This window comes from Oncorhynchus gorbuscha, linkage group LG17, assembly GCF_021184085.1.
Source record: "Oncorhynchus gorbuscha isolate QuinsamMale2020 ecotype Even-year linkage group LG17, OgorEven_v1.0, whole genome shotgun sequence".
Taxonomy (NCBI): Eukaryota; Metazoa; Chordata; class Actinopteri; order Salmoniformes; family Salmonidae; genus Oncorhynchus; species Oncorhynchus gorbuscha.
In genome coordinates, this window is record NC_060189.1 from 45,936,890 (window position 1) to 45,955,808 (window position 18,919).

At 43.2% G+C, this 18,919-nt stretch overlaps 1 protein-coding gene across 1 annotated transcript; it reads right to left on the reverse strand.

The window, feature by feature from the left end:
- Positions 1 to 1,726: 1,726 nt before the first annotated feature.
- On the reverse strand, positions 1,727 to 18,714 carry LOC124001284 (pre-mRNA-splicing factor ATP-dependent RNA helicase DHX15-like). Its single transcript, XM_046307947.1, has 14 exons — positions 18,522 to 18,714; positions 16,880 to 17,216; positions 16,011 to 16,204; positions 15,245 to 15,404; positions 13,868 to 14,086; positions 13,456 to 13,623; positions 13,074 to 13,160; positions 7,579 to 7,728; positions 7,164 to 7,272; positions 6,744 to 6,935; positions 4,899 to 5,021; positions 4,343 to 4,533; positions 4,016 to 4,185; positions 1,727 to 3,804 (listed from the first exon to the last, which is right to left on the reverse strand). The coding sequence occupies exons 1-14, from the start codon at positions 18,581 to 18,583 to the stop codon at positions 3,687 to 3,689; spliced, it is 2,280 nt and encodes a 759-aa protein (XP_046163903.1). The 5' UTR covers positions 18,584 to 18,714; the 3' UTR covers positions 1,727 to 3,686.
- Positions 18,715 to 18,919: the final 205 nt, after the last annotated feature.

An 18,919-nucleotide genomic window follows, 5' to 3' on the forward strand; every position in this document is an offset into this window, starting at 1 on the left:
CCATAAAATGTATACAGTATGTATAAGCTGGAAGTAGAGGCCTACGTGTTGTTGTTCACTAGTTTACTTCAATTAGGGGAGGAGTGGTAGGGTTAAAAAGAAAATATATATTTTTAAATATATGTATGTACATTGGCTTGCGACAGTATTCACCTCCCCTTGGCATTTTTACTATTTTGTTGCCTTACAACCTGGAATTAAAATGGATTTTTTTTTTTGGGGGGGGGTTGTATAATTTGTTTAACCACTTTGAAGTTGCAAAATATTTTTTTATTGTGAAACAAACAAGAAATAAGACAAAAAAAAACAGAACTTTAGCATGCATAACTCTTCACCTCCCCGAAGTCAATACTTTGTAGAGCCACCTTTTTCAGCAATTACAGTTACAAGTCTCTGGGGGTATGTCTCTACAAGCTTGTCACATCTAGCCACTGGGATTTTTGCCCATTCTTCAAGTCAAAACTGCTCCAGCTCCTTCAAATTGGATGGGTTCTGCTGGTGTACAGCAATCTTTAAGTCATACCACAGATTCTCAATTGGATTGGGGTCTGGGCTAAGACATTTAAATGTTTCCCTTAAACCTCTCAAGTGTTGCTTTAGCAGTATTCTTAGGGTCATTGTCCTGCTGGAAGGTGAACCTCTGTCCCAGTCTCAAATCTCTGGAAGACAAACACATTTCCCTCAAGAATTTCCCTGTATTTAGAGCCATCTCCATCATTCCTTCAATTCTGACCAGTTTCCCAGTCCCTGCCAATTATTATTTTTAAATTTCACATTTATTTAGTCATTTAAGAACAAATTCTTATATACAATGACGGCCTAGGAAAAGGGACTCCCAATCTCGGCCAGTTGTGATACAGCCTGGAATCAAACCAGGGTCTGTAGTGACACCTCTAGCACTGAGATGCAGTGCCATAGACCACTGCGCCACTTGGGACGCAGTTCATCACCTCTAGCGTACCTACACCGTGGAAATACAATACTGCATTGTGCCTGTTCCCAGTGGAAAGAGAACCCCTCAATGGTTTTTAAAAAGGCTCAGCACAGGCTATTATTTTTAAGGAAGCTCCTCTGATGTATGTTCAAAAATTGTCAAAATGTATTTTAATAGTGTTGTGGCTTGTGTACTGTTTTATTGTGTAATCTGCTGGGGGGGGGGGGGGGGGTTAACGACTAGAGAAGATGCAAACAGGCTAAACAAAATCATCAAGAAGGCTGGATCTACCATCAGGACCAACCAGGACAAACTAGAGCCCATGCTGGCGAAGCGGATCCTCAAAAAGCTTAGAAGTATAGAGGCCAACACTAGTCACCCCCTCCACAGTAACTGGCTGGAACATCGCAGTGCGATGGCAGGCAGATTTATTTTACCCAAGGCCAAAACAGAACATTTCTACAGATCTTTATTACCATATGCCATGAGGCTTTTTCACACAAACACCTAGTTTTTTTTAAATATCCATTGATGATGTGCTACTTTTAATGTCTGGTGTGTCCTTGTGTTTTTAATGGTGTATTTACTGGTAATGTATGTATTGGCTGGTACAATTATTAATCCCCCAGAGGGGAAATGTAAAGTACTATATCATCAGCTGCTGAAGCCCTATTGGGTTCATCACAGTGTTGTCCACTGTGATGTCATGACAGTACAACGTTTCGCAAGCCCAGACACTCATCAACCGGAAACGCTAGACAGAGAGCAGATGAGGGACACATAGCCATGGAAAAAGGTAGCGGCATATATGTTTTATTGGAAAAAATGACTTCTCCGCTAGTTGTAGGTTACTATTCAAGATACATTGAAATAGCAAAGACACCCATAACCACATCAATGGATTACAGTACATTTTTGCAAGTGGGCGTTGAGGTCCTGGTTAAAGATAACACTCCCCAGTTCTCCGCAAGATCCATTTGCCGCAGAATGACTTCACACATGATCAGTAGACAATACCACACACAAAGCATCATTGAGGCCAAGAGGGCTGTGAAAAAAAGTCAAGGGACTGTTGAAAAAGAACAAGGATCCATACAGGGCTGTTAGCTTACAGGGTCACAGCACTGCATCATGGGACGTTGCCTGCAGAGCTCCCTATTGCCTGTCTCGCCAGCTCAAACCCTAATGGCCTAACTGGAAGGCCTTCGCTAAGAGGGTCAAACAGCTGAAACCAACACAAACTGTAGACTTTAAATCGGAGACACCAGGCTGCGAGAAGGTCAACGTGTGTGGATTACAACCTCAAAGACACGAGCACCAGTGCTGCAGAAAGCAGATGCACCACGACACAGGCTCAGAGGAGGAACTAGACACCTCTGAGCCCTTCCAGGCTCAGCCAACACAGAGGGGGAAGGAGAGAGAACGCTCAGAGCCACATGAATAAAATACTGTTGGGGGGGGGCCTATACACAGCAAAAAGAAAGACTATACAAGAGTTCAAAGTGTAATTTCATGCTTTCATACAGTTTCTGGACATGAAGTAGCATTGTTAATCACTTGTTTTCAAATTGCATTTAAGTTATTTTTCAATGTTATGAATGTTGACTTCTTGTTCATCGGAAGGAGGAAGATGTAGTAGTTATAACATGCAGACTAAACTAAGTAAACATACCGAAGCTAGAACCTTGTGGTGACATTTTTTATACACAGGGAGCATCAATGTACAAGTTTAGGATTAAAATGTCATGTTCAGCAATGCTAATGTAAGGTATACTCAGGAGTGAAATTTAGGTGGTATGGTCCGGTGTCCCGGCGAAATAAATCATGGAGGTACACCATACTAGTCAAATATAAGCCTATCACAACAATTAAAACAAAATGTTGAGAAAACTATAGTCAATTACGCCATTATTTAACATTACCGCATGTCAGCTGCATGAAAATGAGCAAATCTATTTCAAAACGTGCGATAAACTCTCCCAATTGCATGGTGGTTCTACGAGAACACTGAAGTGTTACCAAGGCGGAGATATGGAGACGTGGCCCAGACAGAGAAGCGGACGCATCAATTCACGCTGTAAGTGTAGTGTGCCTAATGACAAATCGCTGAATGTCATTGCACATTTTTTGTTTTTCTAACAGATGCCGATTTCCATTCATCAAATTGCGGGTGCGCAGTGCACTGTTTGGATGCTGGAATTATTTAGTGAGTGGACAAAGGTACACGGGGGTAGCCAACAGGAGTCTTCTGAAGTGATCCACTTTCACCCCTGGGTATACATAATGTATGTTATTTACAGGTTATTCGTTTATAGTTAACAAACAAATATTTTACACAATCAAAGACATCATCAACGACCATGAGCTATTATTCATTATTTTATTCAAGTCGAAGCTCCTTTATTGAAGAAACAAGGACAACCTAGGCAAGTACACTTTTTTTCTCAGGGTTCACAATTTCCTAGAGGAACATCAACAAGATCCACATGAATGCTCATGCTTAACATGTTAACTGTATTCCTTTTGAAAATCTCTAATCAGAATAGTCTAATATTTCACCATTGATATCAATTTCATAAATGCTTACAGTTATACACATTGCTATTGAATGGACAGAAAAACAACAAAAAGTTATAAAAATCATATCTTGAATCGAGAGAAACGTTAAGATAGAAGATAGGATACAAACTTTAAAGTATGAATTGTGCCAAGCTCTTTCAAAGGATGTCTTCCGCTCTCCAGTCGCTGTTAATCAGTACTGGGAATACTCCTTTGTCTGGAGTTTGGCAACGATTCGCTCCAACTGCCTCTTGGCTTCACACTGTGGGAAGTTGCCCATTTCGTAGTACTGAGGAGCAACCTTCACCAGCCTGGGGAGACGAGATCAATTAAATCAAAGTCGCATAATACAATCAAAATATCCAATAAAAGCATTCATTAAAAGCCTATGTTTAAGTGTTAACGAGCAAGTCATAAGACATGAGTATTGAAACGTTGACGCTTATCAGAAATCCTCGTTAATTCGCTAATCGTTTTATTTGTGTGGACATTTGAGTTAAGACTTCATGACCACAAACGTACCATTCCGGTTTGATATCCGAGCAGGTGCGAATGTAGTTCTTGGTGGTGAGGACAAACTCATTGTAGAGCACCCACTCTGGCTTGTGGTCCAGGACGGTAGACGGGTGTAGCTGGACCACCTGGTTGTCCTTGACTGTGAGGTAATGGCCCGTGCGCTCCAAATGAGCCACCTAAGCGAACAAGAAAATATTATATCATTTCAGAAAACACGCATGCAATGTGAGATAAATCGCATTTGTTCACTTAACGATGAATATCAGGGTTAGGCTCAATTCCATTTCAATTCAGAGAGTTAATTGAAATGGAACCTGCCCTGCACAGACTGACCTGCATGAAAAAGCCTGTGACGAGCGCTCGGCGGATGTTGATGTAGTAGTCTCTGCTGGTGAATTCGGTGCTGCGCCGGGGCAGGTTGAAGCGGTCCATGATCCGGGACAGCTGCGAGCGCACGTTGTCGGCTGACATCAGCGAACGGTAGTTCACAAAGTTGTCGTAGCACCACTGTGTAGACTCGTGGTCTGAGAAACGACAACACAGATCAACCAAAGTTACAGGCAACGGCAAGGCAAGTAAGCCTCATGTTTCACAAAGTGACTTAAAGGGACATTGCACTTCAAAATCAGACTACAAAAGTGAGCCTTCTGTTGAGAAGTCCATGGCCATATCCGATTACCCATATTTGCACCATGGTATTTCCAGATTTGCGGTGCTTATCTTTAGACTTTTATTCATTAGGGTTGGTCCACACAACCCATGGCGTAGGATGTGGACTCACTTTTGAGGTCTGAAACACATGACAAACCTTGATTTTGGAGTCTAATCTGTCCCCTTAAATGATTTTTTTACCCTATCAAAATAAAATGTTCGTGGCACCCATGCTTACTTTGTTTGAAGGCGTGGTAGACGTTGAGGAGCGTCAGGTGGTCTCCGTCAATGTGGGCGAACCGCATCTTGGACTCGTCCGCCGCCTTCTTAGCCTCGGTGGGGCGGACGAAACACTGCGGGACTAGACAAGGTTGGTATGGGCCCCAACACAGACGCCCATAGGGATAAGTCAAGCATTCACAGAACAGAGGAACAAGGCCTATTGTAGCTAGAAAACTTCACAGAGAGCATATGGGGGGGGCAGGACCAAGTGGTGTGTTAATGGGGGGGCTCTTCCGACTGCATGATGACTGGCTACTAGCTTGTCAAGGGGGTCAACACCTAACCACATCTGCAAAACAAAAGAGGTTTCACACACCTGCAGAGCGTTAAACTTGAGAACAGTATATATAACATTCAAGAGAATCCAAGTCCATTTCACATTCAAGTCAATGGCTACATAAAACTGCCTTGACATTATAAAAGGGAAATAGATGTCCTTATATGATGTCACTACCGACATACAGATGTGTGTGGAAGAGGAACATCAATACACCCAAATTGGGAGTTTTTGCAACACCACCGGATCATTGCTCATACATGTTTAAAATGTGTATTTTACATTCAAGGTCGTCATTTCACATTCACAGACCAAATTCAACGGGAATTTCAGGAAACGTTACAAGAATCAAAACATGTATGGCCTTTGTATTGAACTGGGATTTCTATGAATCTCCTAAATTGATATTGAATTGACCACAACCATATCACAAATGTGTATGAGTAAAGCACGAGGGGAATGCCAATTTGAAATACTGTGAAATGTCCAAACACTGAACATTCTATATGATAAAAACAGAAATCTATCTTGTCATATTGAACGCAAATAGTTTCCCCCCAGTAGTAAAACCAAAATTGGCCAAGAAAGCTTAAATATAGCCTAATCAACCACCCACATGCAGATAACAAATAATCCTGCAAAATGTGAAACCTCACATAAAACAAAAATAAGGACCAGGCCTTGATGAAAAATGATTTTGACGAGTAAGACCATGACAACATCTTGACGATAAAAAATAACATTGCATAATGTACTGCCGGCGCAATTGGGCCAATAATGCATCAGAGACACCATTAAAGCAGCCATAGACAAACCACTAAACAAATGCAAAGAGGCAATGTTTTAGACCCATCTGAGAACACAACATTGAGGTGCCTGTCCTGCACAATTGCACTAAGGATAAACACTCCCAGATTTCAAGCAGTTGGAAGAAACCTGGTCAACTTTTCAATTTGATACGGAATACAATTGGTTTTCAGTTTACTTTCCCATCAACCATTAAATTGCTAATGGTCATTATCAATCAAGGATCTAACCAGTAAGCCATCCAAATCCTTTGTGTAGACCCCCAAAAAAGTGTATTCTTTTATTTGAGAAATACTTACCAAATATTGTGACTCGTTTGATCCCTCCATATTAGTTTAGTTTATTTAGTTTATTTTTACAGGGACAGTGCACATTAATCAACGTTTCAGTAAAAGTGCCGGTTTTAGCCAGCCGGCTAATTTTCAACCACAGTCCCTGGGTTGAATATAAATCAAATACTTTCTAGCATCTTTGCTAACTAGACCTACAAGCCCCATTAACTGGGGGCCACATCTTTACTTTTCAAAATGAAGAATTAACTCGTCTACCATTAGGAATGAACAAATATCATTAACAAAGCACTGAGGAGACGATAAATCTTAGAGATCTCCATCTTGCATTAAATTGGAACCCACAGTGTTAAGAGGGTGTCAACTGGTGCCAAGGGAGGGCACTAGGCGACTTTGGATGCCAGCCATCCCGGGCCTGGGCCATTACCTGACAGCATGGCGGTGATGGAGAGGATCTCGTTGGAGCAGTTGAACTCGCAGCTGGCGATCACCATCTTGGCCAGCTGGGGGTCCAACGGGAACTCTGCCATCATGGAGCCCAGCTCTGTCAGGTCGCCGTCGTCGTTGAGCGCCGCCAAGTAGTTGAGCAGCTCCAGCGCCCGCATCAGGGTCTCCGGGGCTTGAGAGCACAAGGGAGGAAGCAAGAGGAGCAAGTGATCAGTACCGCATGTCACTTTTACTTTTCTGGCTGTTAAACAATCAATCAACAAATTATATTTTATGATAACCTGGTTGGTCAAGAGGTAAATCAAGAAAGAAGGCTGCCAGTCAGTTTCAATTGAAACAGTTTCAAACTAAAGTAGCACTTCCAACAGGCAGGTATTCCAACCAACACTTGGCTCCCCACCTGGTGGATCCATGAAGTCAAAATGCACCAGGTCATCGATACCCAGCTTCTTCAACTGCAACACGACAGAACCCAAGTTGGACCGGAGAATCTCGGGATACGTGTTGTCCTGTAGTGGAATGGAAAACAGTCAGATCTGTAGAACATGAAGCCATTCTACTGGTATCATATCACCCGTTGTGTAACAAGGTCGGCTTATTCTGCCAAATCATGTGTTCAACAAGAGCTGAGCGTATTGGCCAAAACAGGCTTCTGTAAAATGCCCAGCACCACACGAGATACGTTACGTTAGACTATAAACATTTCCTTAATAAATCCATTGTCCTCAACATTACCCATAAGATAACAATTTATTCAATAGTCCATTCCCACCATGTACTTTGCCCCAACATTTCTACAATTCAGGACAGATCACCTGCATCTCGGTCTTGTAGGCTTTCTCAGTGTATAGACGGAAAGTCTTCCCTGGCCGTGTCCTGCCAGCGCGGCCCGCCCTCTGCTGCGCCGAGGCTTTGCTGATGGCCGTGACCAGGAGAGACTCCACCCTGATACGAGGGTTGTACACCTGTGGGTTACAGAGTAGACAGCATTCTCACTCAAGTGTTATTTTATTCAAATTGGTGGATGTGGTTTCCACGTTGGTTAATGTTAACTCAAAATGACAACTAGGTTCCAGTTTAACGTTTACTTCACCGTATGACCACAGTACATAGTCGCCATCACACTGAAGCCAGGTCCATCTCCAGTGAGACTACTGCACAGGCGTACTAATAACAGTGATAGGACCGTAATAACAGAAATATAGGGACACCGTTAAGCTCATGTTTTAAATCTACCTTTTCTTTAAAAAAAATAAAAAAAAAAAAAAATGTCATAAATAGTATTTAAGTTTCCCATTACAAATGGATTGTTTGACAAAGTTTTTATTTGTATTATACAAGCTGCCACTTTCCATTACTGAGTGCCTTTGGGAGCACAAGAACGGATGCTCCCTTTTTAGTTAGACAGTCAGCAAGCTGTTCCTTTGTGGCAGACCGGGAAAACAGCTTTGAGGTGTGGAATCACAGTTCGCTCTTAGCTTCAGGCGGAGGTCAGATGTGAATGTCCCTTGACAGCTGTTTCCCTGCAAAAATGCAGATTTGATGTCTATGGAATGAAGTTTCCATTTTTTCTGGCAGATCACTGTCAGCAGCAATCTGAGTGACTCTGAGGCGCATGTCGTGAGGCTTTTGGGAATTCTTTAGCAGCCAGCTCCTCAAAACCTCTAGCCACTAGACGTACTTTAGGCACTATTCCATCTAAGGATTCTTTAAGGGTACACACCCACCTTGACATATTTTTGGCCAATGTCTTTGACTTCCTCAAACACACCTCCAATTACTGAGCTCATCTAGTTTAGCTGTCAAATGAAACGTCCTTTGTTTCAAGTACATCACAATTGAAAGTCATTCTGTTTTTTGGTTCAATTCTGAGATTATCTTCAAGTGCCAGGTCAGCTGACCCTGTTGTACCAGAAAGTGCAGCAGGTTCAGAGTACTGCAATTTGTACCAGTTCTGGTGTTTTCTGTTGGCTTTCCCTGCTCGTCTAATGACTGTTGCTGTGTGTGGAATACCACTTTCTCTGTCCATGTATTTAACAGTTTCCCCAGTTTAAGATTGGAACTACCATGTTGTCTTAACACGTGGCTGTTGAATGTTTTCCTCATTTGAACACAACATTATTGCCTGTGTGATGGTTGAAGGTCTCGGCTCCATTTCCTGTGTCAGTTTCAGTGTTCACATCATTGGGTGTGACATCTGGTAGGTTTGGGTCTGTTAATGTGTCCTTTTTGTCATTTTCAGTAGGAGGCTGATTCTCAGCAACAGCCCCTCAAGCTTGTTGATCATTTACATTCTGCAATCTTGAGTGACGCACCCTGACGATTGTGCCTCACAAATATCACCACACCATCTTGGCCAATGACTGCTCCCGGTCCTTTCTACTCTTGACAGGCAACTTGTTTGTGGTACACTTTGTTTCCAGTCTCGTATTTCTCATCTGTGGGTCGAAGCGGTTTACACAGAGCCCTACGGATTCTATCTGAACTCTGCTTTTGTGAATGCTTTTCTCGCTGCGTGTGGTGCTGTCCCACCCATGCACTCAAACTGGTCCCTTCTAGTGCTGGTGGCTTGTCAACCTGTACAGAGGGAAGATTAGGGTTTTGCCCCGACACTAGTTGTCAGGGGCTGTAGCCATTAATATTGTGCATGGAGTTTTTTGCCATCAAAAGCCCAATCTAGGGCTGTTTTCCAGTCACACCCATTGTCTTGCTTCACTTTCAGCATAATCTCTGAGAGTGTCTGATTAGGTCTCTCCAGAAGTCCATTTCTCCATGGACTGTACGCAGCAGTTGTCTTTACTTCCACGTTGAATTTCTCTGCCATGTCATTATTATTGAATACTCCTCCATTGTCTGTACAATTCTGGGGCGGGACATACACACTTATCCAGGAATGAATGAAGTGCTTGACGATTTCACTGGGTTTCTTTGTATTCACAATGCTTCCAGCACTGACGCGTGTGAAGTGGTCAATTATGTGAAGTTACCACACACTTGGTCCTAGCTCAAGTAGATCTACAGACACCGCTTCATTGTACTTGGAAGCCAGTGGCAAACCAACAGCTGGTCCATTCAATCTACCATTGAATGGAAATACTCTCATCAACATTATTCCCAGAACTGCCGAGTCATTTCTTAAGTCTGTCAACTGTAGCATATCCATTTACATTTACATTTAAGTCATTTAGCAGACGCTCTTATCCAGAGCGACTTACAAATTGGTGCATTCACCTATGACATCGAGTGGAACAGTCACTTTACAATAGTGCATCTAAATCTTAAGGGGGGGGGGTGAGAGGGATTACTTATCCTATCCTAGGTATTCCTTAAAGAGGTGGGGTTTCAGGTGTCTCCGGAAGGTGGTGATTGGCTCCGCTGTCCTGGCGTCGAGAGGGAGTTTGTTCCACCATTGGGGGGCCAGAGCAGCGAACAGTTTTGACTGGGCTGAGCGGGAGCTGTACTTCCTCAGTGGTAGGGAGGCGAGCAGGCCAGAGGTGGATGAACGCAGTGCCCTTGTTTGGGTGTAGGGCCTGATCAGAGCCTGGAGGTACTGAGGTGCCGTTCCCCTCACAGCGCCGTAGGCAAGCACCATGGTCTTGTAGCGGATGCGAGCTTCAACTGGAAGCCAGTGGAGAGAACGGAGGAGCGGGGTGACGTGAGAGAACTTGGGAAGGTTGAACACCAGACGGGATGCGGCGTTCTGGATGAGTTGAAGGGGTTTAATGGCACAGGCAAACTATTTGTGAAGGTTTAACAAAACTTTGTGTTTTTCCTCTGTGGTCATGTTCTCTGTGTCCTTCAGAATCTCATTTTTACATAGACTCTGTGTGATGTCTTTGTCTAAAATGTTTACACAATAGTGGCCTGAGGTAGTAAGTTCAAGGGTCACTGGTTGTTTAAACATCACTGCCTTGTCATTTTTTATGTCTACAGCCCCTGCCTTCTTGAGGGAAGCTTTGCTTAATAATAAGGGGCTATCTGCAGAGATCACCTCGGTTTCAATGTGACACTGGGGTCTGACCAATTTTTGCTGGTATCTTGACTCTTGGTAGAATGGACAACTCTTCCCATCTCCAAATCTGAAAGCTCTGTTGCTTGGTGTGTCAATCATATTTTGTACTTATTTCATATTTAGTCCACTGACATAGCGATTCAAGCCATTTTGCGCCACAAACGGTGCGTATACATGCAGTATCAAATCACAGCAGATCATAAGGATTCAACCTATAAAGACCTCGGAAGCAGATTTGTTTGAAAACAGTGTAATGTTACACTGCTCCATCTCTGTGTTTACATTTTCCTCTTATGTTTAAACCTGTTCATTCTTATGGAGGACAGTCTTTAATCCAATGGTAAGTGCTTTGACAAATAGCACATTTTGATCTCCTTCCATATTTGTGTGGATTTGTGCCGGGCTATGGCGCCCTCTTCTGGTCGTCTTGAAAACGTGACATGTTGGCGCCTTTTCTCTGCTCCGCGTAATGCCGCGTCACTCACTTACATTCCATCTGTTATTGGCCCGACAGACTTTAGTGCTGACTTCACTGACGCAAAAGCACTGTAGGAGCAGTAAAGCCAACTGTTTCTCCCTACCGCCCATACAGGCAGTATTTAGAAACTTGAAAGCTAACTGGGAGAACCATATCCTACTTGCGCATCCTAATTGTACCCCTTGTTTCTGGTAACAACTGTCAAAGTTTGAGTATGCCTCGTTGTCACGGTCTCTCTCTTCTTTAGGAAACACAGAACCCAGTGCTCTGATTAAAGTTATCATACAGTCATCCTGTTCAAATCCTCAACGGATATTTCCATTGCAGTGTCTCTCGCTCAAACGATCATACAACCGCAAGTGCTTGCTTTTTCACGTCCAGATTAGTAACCCGTGTCCAGATTCCAAGTTAATTTCCCCAAGTTTAATATGACCTCTTCTCGCCAAAGCAAGGTGGCGCATTTGAACGCTAGTCATTAGCCCTCCTCTGCTACCAATGTTAACTCAAAAGGTTTCAGTTTAACAACGTTTACTGATCAATTGCTTTAAATTTTGAGGAATGATATTTCTTTAGCATGAATTGTCTTCAACATTTTTAGGTGCGATTTTTTTCTGAAAGGATCGTAAGGGCGATAAAGAACGGAAAACAGAAACAGAGTATTGTGGTTGATATGTACTTTTAAAACAGTATTACCATTTCTAAAAATAATAATAAATAAAAGGATTGTGCTTTCGCGATCCGTATTAAATTCAAATTGCACTCAGCGCCTTGAGCAGCGCTCTCCATTGACAGACTGGGGAGAGCAGAGTGCTGACCACTCTCTAAAGCAAAGGTTAGCGGAGAAAAAGTTTGAGGAAAACGCCACTCAACTTGATTCATTCAGCGTTTGCCAGTCTTCCCTGCTACCACTTCAGTCATGGTGATCTGCCACTGCTGTGGGAACTGTTCTAACGTTCTCATATGCTTTGCTGATTTGAAGTGACTTGATTTGACTTTCTCGTGTTCCAGAACAACGTTGCATGGAGTGCAAAACAATTTCCCCCCACTTCCATGTAAAACATTTGGAAATGGTTTCGCCTGGTCTTTAGCTGTTGTTTTTGTTGGCAAAAGAGATTGATCTATGTTCATTGTACTGCCTGCCTGCCAGCAACCTGCCATCAACTTCGCACGTGAAAACGCTGACAGGCCAGTTGGAACGAGTGACGTCACTGATTGAAACGCTATTAGCACTCGGCAGTCCCGTTGTCGTTCCTAGACTTTTCCACTTCATAATAACAGCACTTACAGTTGACCAGGGCAGCTCTAGCAGGGCAGAAATTTTACGAACTGAGTTGTTGGAAAGGTGGCATCCTATGACGGTGCCACGTTGAAAGTCAGTGAGCGCTTCAGTACGGGCCATTCTACTGCCAATGTTTGTCTATGGAGAGTGCATTGCTGTGTGCTCGATTTTAAACACGGGTGTGGCTGAATGGGGTGTCCACATACACTTCATGGCCAAAAGCATGTTTTTAAATCAATATTTGCACATAAGTATTTCCACTGCAATTGTTGTGACTTCTATTTCAGTCAAAAAAAGGTTTGTTTTGTTGACATTGGGAAACTTTACTGATTCGTTTAAAGCATCAGGTAATTGTTGTAATCAGGTTACAACTATCATTTGTCTATCTGCATTGTGCTTAGATTGTGGACTACAGAAAGTTCAAGTGTCACTTATTGAAAAAAGTACACGTTTTTAGTACTGTTGCCAGGTATTCCCTCTGGGTTTGAGGGAATACGAGGTAAGGTAAAACAATTATACAGGGAGAGGAATAGCAGCCTACCTTTTGCTTGGCAAAACCGGGATCAATCACGAACACCACTCCGTCAATGGTAAGGGATGTCTCAGCAATGTTTGTGGAAACCACAACCTAGGGAACATGCATTGGGGTTAGCACTAGCAGACAACTGAAAGACTTTCTATACAAACTTACATCATAAGCCATTGGAAATCTTTGGTGATAAATGAGCACCAATGTATGAAATCTGGGTTGTATTCAGTAGGGCACCCCATACCAAAACATTTTGAAATGGAAAACTAAAATCTGTGTTCTGATTGTACAAGTTCAGGAAGTACCTTCCCATTTCACTCAGTTTCAAAACTTTTTCTTCCTACTGAACACAACCCTGTTTTTATAGTCCCGGGCATGTTCTGCTGGTCAGTACCTTTCTTCCTATCGCACCACTGGGCTTCCTGGGGGGTGCGGCCTCAAAGATTCTTTGTTGCTGCTGGGGGGGCAGTGTGGAATATAGTGGAATGACTTTGATGTCTCCGACTTCAGGTCCCAAGTCGTCGATCTCCCGTTTGATCCGTTTACAGGCCTCGTCAATTTCCTGATAGTTCAGAGTCAGACAATATTCATGTTGAGCAGCAGACAGGTACCCTGAAAGTTAAACCTCCCCCAACCATTCAACTTATATTCAGGTGACAACCTTGGTGTTGTCAGCATCACGCTTCAACACTGAACTGAACCGTCTTGACTGCATATGAGAAGGGGTAGAGGTATAGCCCTTGACTAGTGTCCAGTGAACCAACTCAAACTATCTGGATTGCATTTGAGAAGGGGTGGAAGTATACCTCTTGTCCAGTGAGGAACAGCAGACAGTCCCCCTCCTCTTCCTCACACATGTGGATCTGAACGACCGTGCGGATGGCGGCTTCCAGGTAGTCCCGCTCCGGCTCAGGGGTGTAGAAGATCTCCACGGGGTGTGTGCGTCCGGGAATAGTCAGCAGTGGACAGCTGTCAAAGTACACTTGGAACTTCCCGGCGTCTAACGTAGCGCTCATCACAATCACCTGGCAAAAAACATATTCCTGTTAATGCTTAGTGGTTACGAATTGTTGTAATGCCACTCTGTGTACAATAGTGAAATCATGACTATGGGACCCAAAGAGGGACACATCTACATTTGAATAGGGATCTAAGATGAACGAGCAAATAACTAGGCTAAATGACATTGGGACTAACTAAGGTAAGTGAAAAGCAATCCAAAAACATAACCCCTAAAGAGCGAATGCCTTTAAAAAGCAAATAAACCCCTTTGAAAACAGCCTGTGACATCAATATGAGTCAGAAACAGTTATTCTAGTGTTGTCTAAAACAGTTTGGATAATCCGTGCATCACAATGGGTAAACGAAGGTTGGGTTTTGATTTGACAATGTCCATTTGCCCACTAACATGGGGTGAATAGCTGTGGTGATTGCTCTCGATCCAATCGTATAGACAGTGAGACAGACATACCCAACAGCTCTGATGTGGTTTACATAAAACACGGTGTACATTTTTTTATTGACAATTACAGCAAACACCTTAATTAGATGTAAAATTGCGCAACTGAAGGATCCTCTGCAAAAAAATACTAAATTAATGAACAGATTTCTTGAGTTACGGCATCTTAGAGTCATTCTGGGGATTTTGCAGATATTAAATAGGCTTCAGTATCTCCAGTGTCTCATGGGCGACAAACATTAACCAAATGCAGAATCTGTCAGGAAACACACCAAGACAGAAATCTCATTTTTTTCTAATGAGCAACAGAAAAACACATGTGCCAATCCTCATATTCAGTGGCTCTTTAAGGCCTTTTGTACATTCATGGGGACTGGGCTACAACAGGGGTTATTTTGGGACTTGGAAATAGTTAGCTGTAAAGCAACATTTACAATTCATATGTGATATTTTTCGCTCCATGTAACTCATTCAGTTATGGTCAATACCATTTTAACTGCATCCAAGCACAAGCTAATTTAAATTAAACTAATGAATCAAATTAATCTCCAGAATTGACTAAATGCAAATTATAAAGATAGCAACCTTGGTATATGCCCTCTTTCTCATTTGTCTTTCCTTGATTCCCCACTGCTTTCTCAAAACACAGAAGGTTCAAATCAAGGACATGAGGAATCGATGAAAGACTTGAGACCCCCCTCCCGCCCGGACTCAGAGGCTGTACCTTGAGGTCTGACCTCTGTCGGACCACCTCCTTCAAGACTCCCATTAGGATGTCTGTGGCCAGAGTTCTCTCGTGGGCTTCATCCAGGATGATCACGCCATACCGCTCCAGCAGGGGGTCATTCATGGCTTCCCGAAGCAACATACCGTCTGTCATATACCTTAAACGGGGAAAGGATACACATGGTTTGAAACATAGCAGATGCTGACCTAGTGATGGCTTGAACTCCAAAATGTGTGTTCATTGATCTTACGCCTCCTCAAAATGAATACATAAACAAACAACCTTTGCTCCCTTTGAGTCTGCAGCTGTGTAACACTATACCAAATACTTTGACCTCAGTAGTCTAAAATAACTTCATTCTTATTAAAGCATGTCCAAAGAAATTTGACTGAAGCCACGTGTGTTGAATTGAATTAACTGGCTATAATCCAAATGCTTGGATCGTGTATTGGTGGGGGTATTCAATTACAGTTCTGAAGGGCCAAAATGCTGCGTTTTTGTTTTACCTATGTTGTGTCCAGTAGGCACAAAACAGGAGAAAACTCTTGAACTGAGTGAAACGGCAATTGGTACCATCTGAAGTTCTCCAATAACAAATGCTCATTTTCTAATTGTGTTGAATAACGTATTGCAGCGCTTTGCTACAGGTGTGCCCTAATAATGATGATTCTGGTAGTAGGCGAGAATGAAAACTGGAAGTGTTTAGACCTGGAATTGAATAACCCTGATGTAGCCTCTACTAACCAGACAAGCAGTTGCTTACTTCAGTATGGTCTTGGCGGAGCTGCAGTCCTCAAATCGTATGGAGTATCCCACCTCTTGGCCCAGCATGACGTCCATCTCGTCAGCCACCCTCTGGGCCACGCTCATGGCTGCCACCCTCCTGGGCTGGGTACAGGCCACTGCCTTCTTGGGGCCACCCAAGCCCTTCACCATGTCCACACACCACTGGGGGATCTGAGGAGGGGAAAGGGAGGGCATGTTATGGATGGTTCTGTCTGCTGAAACAACAAACATATTCCAAGGTGCATTGGTTTGGAGGGGGAGAATTGACTAGGATGCCAAATTACAAATCGCCCCTATACGCTACCTCTTCTGTGTTTGCAGATCTGAGGGAACAAAGTAGGTGTAAACACAGTGATGTAATCACTTGGCCTTCAATGGCATATGGAGGGAGGGGTGGGGCTATTGCTTACTGTACACCTATCTGATTCCATCAGAAAACAAACAGAGGGAACAGGAGATCAAACTAAAAGTCAACCCAAACTGCGTTTTCAGTTTCAAGCGTGAAGATTTGCCAATGCAAAAATGCAAACACAGAAAATTTTAAGGCTGGGGTTGACATTAAGGGTATCCCTATTTCCCAGGACAGATGACCTGAGAAGGCTCGCAAGTTTCCCCAATGGGCAGAAGATAGTTTTTTAACCGATAACCAAAATGCTAAGAATTCTAGTAGTTTAGTCTTTCTGATTCCTTCCATGTGTAGGTGAAAATAACTTCATATTTTCAGGGGCAAGTGATCGTAATCTTCTCGGCCATCCCCCCAAAAATACTCCTGTCTTGCCCAATGGGCAAGAGCCTTTTAGCCCTTAATGTCAATCCCTGTTTAAGGACCTTCAAACAGAACTGCACCTGTGTGGTTTTCCCGGAGCCCGTCTCTCCAACAAGCACGAAGCTCTGGTGGCGTGCCAGGATGTCGTTGAAGCGCTCCTTGTACTCCCACACAGGCAGTTGCAGCCTCTTCTTCAGGATCTCATAGTAGCGCGGCGTGTGGGGCAGGTTTGTGAACGGGTTGATCTGCTGCTGCATGGCTGTCTGCTTGAGAGGCAGCATGCCACCCCCAGCCATCATGGTGTTGGGGGGCAGGACAGAGGGCTTCACATCCCTATCTCGGTCCCGGTCCCGATCTCTGTCGCGGTCCCTGTCTTTAGAGCGTTCGTCGCGGTCCCTGTCGCGATCTCGGTCTTTCCTAAAAATAAAAATGGAAGAATATACATAAGTCAACGATTGTACATTACTTGAAATAAAGTACACTTTAATGTAGTGGGACATTTACAAAATGTGCATAATGCCAAAAACAAATTCAGTCATATTTCAGGTTTTGTCTATAAGAACTCTTACTCAAGAATCAGTGGATTTATATTATTCATTGACCATTCTATAGCAGGACATTTGACAGATTACCATTTAATGGAATCCAAATATGCAAGTGTTTCTCCTGGTCACCAAAATACTATTGTATGTAAATTAAGTGATAATGCAAGTTTGATACAATATTAGAAAACACAAGTGTTTGTTATTTGGCTATATTGCAGCTGAGAGGCTAGTTCCTGAACTTGAGAAATAAGCTGGCCAATTAATTGGCAAATAAAACTCTATGATTAAAGGAATACATTCGTTATTGTAAGTTGCCCACAAGATTCAACCGAAACTCTGAATCAGAGAAGTGCAGGGGGCTGCCACATCGGGCACCTGTTGTTGTGGGTGATTAATTGCCTTGCTCAAGGGCAGAACGGCAGATTTTCACCTTGTCGGTTCGGGGATTCAAACTGGCAAACTTTCGGTTACCTGCCACCCAGCTCGTGTAAATAAACGGAGTTGAGCGGGGACGTGGGCTGACTGGAGCTCCAATGTGTCGCATATTTCTATTTAACTCGGCAAGTCAGTTAAGAACAAATTCTTATTTACAATGACGACCTACTCAAGCCAAACCCTTAACCGGACGACGCTGGGACAATTGTGCGCAGCCCTATAGGACTCCCATTCACAGCCGGTTGTGATACAGACTGGAATAGAACCAGCGTCTGTAGTGGCGCCTCTAGCATTGAAATTGGTTGCCTTAGACCGCTGCGCCACTTGGGAGCCCAATTAAGGGCTATTTTTGGGGTGCCCTGGTTTTTTAAATAAAAACTCGATTTTATAACGTCGGAGCTCCAGTCCGCCCACTCAACTTCCTTGATGTAAAGACATCGTCGAATCGAGTTAACGTTACTTGGCTAGCCAGTTTACTCTGTATAACGTCAGCGCTAGGCCGCAGAACATCAACACGTGTCTTATCAACATGACTACACGAGCGTCACAAGCTGATTAACATAGGAAGCTCGCGGATATGTAGCTAATCGTTCATCATCGCCACAAAGTAGCCAGCTAATAAATGATAACTAGCAAGAAGAAACATTAGCCGGTTGATAGCTAGCTAAACAAAACAAGCTAGCCGTTCGCTAGCAGCAACTTGCTACCCGAAAGAGAGTAATGCATGAAACGAGAAGCTTACCCATCAGATCTCTTTTTATTTGAGTAGTCATCGCCTAAATCTAAACGGTGTCTTTTAGACATAATGAATAAACATAGATTTTTTAAAAAGGGTATATTTAGCTACTTTCCTTACAACCGGCTAGCTACGGTGATCCGCGCGAGGAAGCAAATTCGGGTAACCCGGAAGCAGTTGGTTTTAGCTCGCTGGTTATGGTTCTGCTGAGGGTAAATCCACAGATAGATGACACAAATATTTCACTGGATGTATAAATGTGAGACATCCGGTTGGCGTTTCCTCTCACTACCACATTTGGTAGTGAGAGGAAACCCAATAGCCGGCAGTGGGAGAAGATTGAGCTAAATGGAATTTGCGCTTTGCAAATTCTGCTAATTTTCTCATAAATTAAACATTTGATC

Excerpts from the sequence above, each read along its gene's own strand:
- LOC124001284 (XM_046307947.1), bottom strand. The coding sequence starts at position 18,583 with ATGTCTAAAAGACACCGTTTAGATTTAGGCGATGACTACTCAAATAAA. Across the intron at positions 14,087-15,244 it reads GACAGAGGTCAGACCTCAAG|GTGATTGTGATGAGCGCTAC; the intron begins GTACAGCCTCTG and ends GTTTTTTGCCAG. Across the intron at positions 3,805-4,015 it reads TCGGATATCAAACCGGAATG|GCTGGTGAAGGTTGCTCCTC; the intron begins GTACGTTTGTGG and ends TCGTCTCCCCAG.